General features: G+C 43.0%; 1 protein-coding gene across 1 annotated transcript in view; it reads right to left on the bottom strand.

Moving 5' to 3' along the window:
• The window catches only part of TSHR (thyroid stimulating hormone receptor), a 155,319-nt gene that overhangs the window by 45,313 nt on the left and 106,515 nt on the right, over positions 1 to 3,491 (bottom strand). The window contains exons 5-6 of the mRNA XM_004699058.2: positions 1,906 to 1,980; positions 156 to 233 (exon numbers count right to left, since the gene is read on the bottom strand). Of these exons, the coding sequence (XP_004699115.1) occupies positions 156 to 233; positions 1,906 to 1,980 (153 nt within the window). The remainder of the gene's footprint in view (positions 1 to 155; positions 234 to 1,905; positions 1,981 to 3,491) is intronic.

Below are 3,491 nucleotides of genomic sequence, written 5' to 3' on the forward strand. Positions count from 1 at the left end.
GGGGGCTGGTGGCTATGGACTGCCACTGACCTTGTGGTGAGCAACTCAATGCCTACCCCACAATGGCACTATAGTTCTGGGATGGCCTGTGAGAATGTCCTCGTGACTGAACTAAGAATACAATGGTTGGCTTGCGCGCCACTGGTAATACTTACAGTGTCAAGGTTTCATTGCTCAGTCCCCGAAAAGCGTTCACAGGAATTGAAGTCATGTAAGGATTGTCTGTGATTTCACTGCAAGAGAAAGGGACATACATATTTGGAGAAAACAATACTTTATCCAGTTTAGGTCTCTTGTTGAACATATGCACTTAAATAACTAACCATACACAATATCTAAAACATCTTATCTCTTTTCAAGATTCACCCAACTTCTTAGCCACCGGGGTCTCAGAAGTCCGATGGAGTTGTGCCATCCATTATCCTCAGTGCCAGGCACCCAGGGCCCCAATTGTGCCTCAATCGAGTAAGATGTGGATGTGGGCTGAGGTGCCTGGCTTAATCCTTATCTACAAGAGGAGCAGGCGGGCCTCAGAAGCCTCTGAATTTGCAACACACACACACACACACACACACACACACACACACTTTGTCTACAGTAACGAGAATATTCTAAGCATAGGAGATCTCTAAGACGGTTCAAAACTAGGCATGGATGGATTTTATTTCAAGAGCGTGGCTTAAAAGTCCTCTACTTGTGCAGGCAGATGCTCCTGCAAATGGTTTCTGTCCTGGTTTAGTTTCTGGAAAACAGCCTATATTTTGAGTCGAGTGCTTCTGTAGCAAAGAAGTGCGATGCCTTTTTGTTCTGGCATAAACTCCAGAATTTGGATCCCCCCACCCACCCCCACTAACTCCACAGTGCTAACTACACCTGCGACTCTCTTTGAGGATGTCTTTTCTGTACGATTAAACCAAAACCCAAACTCACTGCAATGGAGTCGACTCCGACTCATGAAACCAAATCAGACTCAATTTCATCGCGTCCATGCTGACTCACAGCAAACCCGCGGGGCAGGGGAGCACTGCCCCCATGGGACTGTAACTCTTTCTCCACGGAGAGGCTGGTGGTCTTGAACTGCACACCTTGTGGATCAAAGGCCAAGTCATAGCCATTACGCCACCACGGCTCCTTATTCCAACTCACAGGGACCCCTGTGGGTGTGACTGAGTAGGACAATTCACCTGTGCTAACAGATTGGGTGAGGAACACGTGGCTTTCAACACGTGGCATCCTAAGCATCACTATGAGTGCTCCTTAGGATTGTGCTGTCCTCATTTGTCAGATGGAAAAAATAGCTTCACTTTTGACTATAATGTGGTTGGGAGAAACAAAGGTGATAAGGCATGTGAATATGTTTCCAATGCTATTAAAGGTCATATGAAAAATATGTACTAATCATTCTCATCATTAAATTTCCCATCTATTCAATCACTTCCACCAGCAAACACACATGCCCTAATTTCTTTGATTAAAAACTCGCAAACACTTTTCCTCCGGACTCAATATCCTCCTCAAACTACTGAAACCTTTTCTGCTTCCCTTTTATAATAACCTTCTCAAGTGTTTGCTAGGGCCACTCTCTAGAAAGTTCTCCCTGGTATTGTCGTGAGAGCCTCGGCCAACCAGGCTCCTCCACCCCCAGCACTCCACTGGAGCTTTCCTCTCGGAACCACCAACGCTCCTCATACCTCAGTCCAAGGTTCCTTTCTCGATCTTGGCCTTCCTTCATCCATCAGGGCGTTTGTCCTGACTGAACACACCTTCCTCTTTGAAACATCTGCCTAATTGGCTTCCACTAACTCTTGTGGCCACACCCTCGTACTTGCCAATGACCCAAACAAACAAACAAACAAACAAACAAACAAACAAACCACTGCTAACACCGCACGCGTATCTACTTACAGTATAAAGAATACGTCCGTGGAATACACTTTGGTCAGGTCAGGAAATACTTTAAGTCCAGTGTTGAAAATGCCACTAAATTACAGAAAGAAAAAAGAAAAAAAGAAGGGCAAAGGACACAACTTAGGCTAGGAAATCAATATGGAAAATGTAAGTCAAAGCTGAGAGCGTGTGTTCTGAAGTCGGACTGGAGTAGCAGTCAGCAGAGTCTAACTGTTGGGTGAGACAGCAGTTCCCCAAAGACAAGAGTCCAACCAGCCTACCAGTGTCAACACATCCACCCTGCTTACTGCGATCTGGGGACTCTTTACCAAACTACGGTAGTAGGGAGAAGCAAGCATTTCCATTTCTTTCTGGGGGGCACGTTTGTGAGCGCGACTTTAATAGGATAGTGCTTTGTGAAGAGGGAGAAGAAGATGGGGCAAGAAGACAGCGTTAGCAACTGTTAGCTACCAGGTGTTTAACTCTTTGCACTTCCCAGAGAATGTCTTTGATTTATTACCTGAAACCCTTTTGTAGTCGATAAAGCATAAGGTACTACTCTCATTTAGATATGAGGTTTCCTCTTTCACATCCTACAATATACTGTGTTCAGGATTTTGCCAAGAATGGCCTCCCCACCTGGGAGATCCATGGCAGCAATACCATTTCAAACATAACACATATTGAGAGAAAAAAGGACATCATTTAAAGTCAATAGCTAAACTCTATAGCATTTGTGCCAACCAGAGCAAACTATTAAGATTTAAAAAAATACATAAACAGAAGTACAAAACTCTCAGGTTCCTAATGCCTCCTGCATTCAGTTGTTTCTACATATGTTGCAGCTATTAGGAGGTTAGCAGTGACTATTTTGAGGGGGATAATGTGCAATAGGATGAGTTCTAGGCACCCAGTAAAGCTTTCAGTAACAACCTCTACTTCTACTGATGTGTCTCATAAGACAGGTGAAGACTTGACTCTTTGCAAAGTGGTGGGCAGAGAGTTTGAAGAGGAAGTAGGAACCAGGTTCTCAAAATGAAATATGGAACATTCTAGATAATAAAGGGGAGGGTAAAAGTCTAGGAAATATATTTGTGGAACATTAAACTAATTAATTCAACTGAACTGACATTCATGTGTTAGAGTTGGGGTTTGAGGGTGGGGAGACAGGTCTAACTGTTCAGTGGAATATAGAGAGCGAAGGTCTGGGAATGCCCAATGGGGGACCTTGGACCAGAAACTCTATTGTTCAAAACCCCAAGAAAGTTTTCTTTTAAAAAAATTAGTTGTATTGAAGTATAATTAACACATCATACAATTCAATAGTTTAATCACTTTAAAAAGGGCTGTGCATCAAGCTTAGAACATTTTTTCCTTCTTGTACCCAATGCTATTGACTTCCCCTTTCTCCTACTACCCCAGGTAATTATTATTTCAGTGACTGTCTTTTTTTTGATAGCTAATTTTTAAAAATAATTTTATTAGGGGCTCATACATCTCTTATCACAATCTGTACATACATCAATTGTGTAAAAACACGTTTGTACATTCTTTGCCCTCATCTTTCTCAAAACATTTGCTCTCCACCTAAGTCCCTGGCATCA

Source organism: Echinops telfairi, unplaced genomic scaffold (assembly GCF_000313985.2).
Source record: "Echinops telfairi isolate 266 unplaced genomic scaffold, ASM31398v2 ScPeMD7_18;HRSCAF=68, whole genome shotgun sequence".
Lineage (NCBI taxonomy): Eukaryota > Metazoa > Chordata > Mammalia > Afrosoricida > Tenrecidae > Echinops > Echinops telfairi.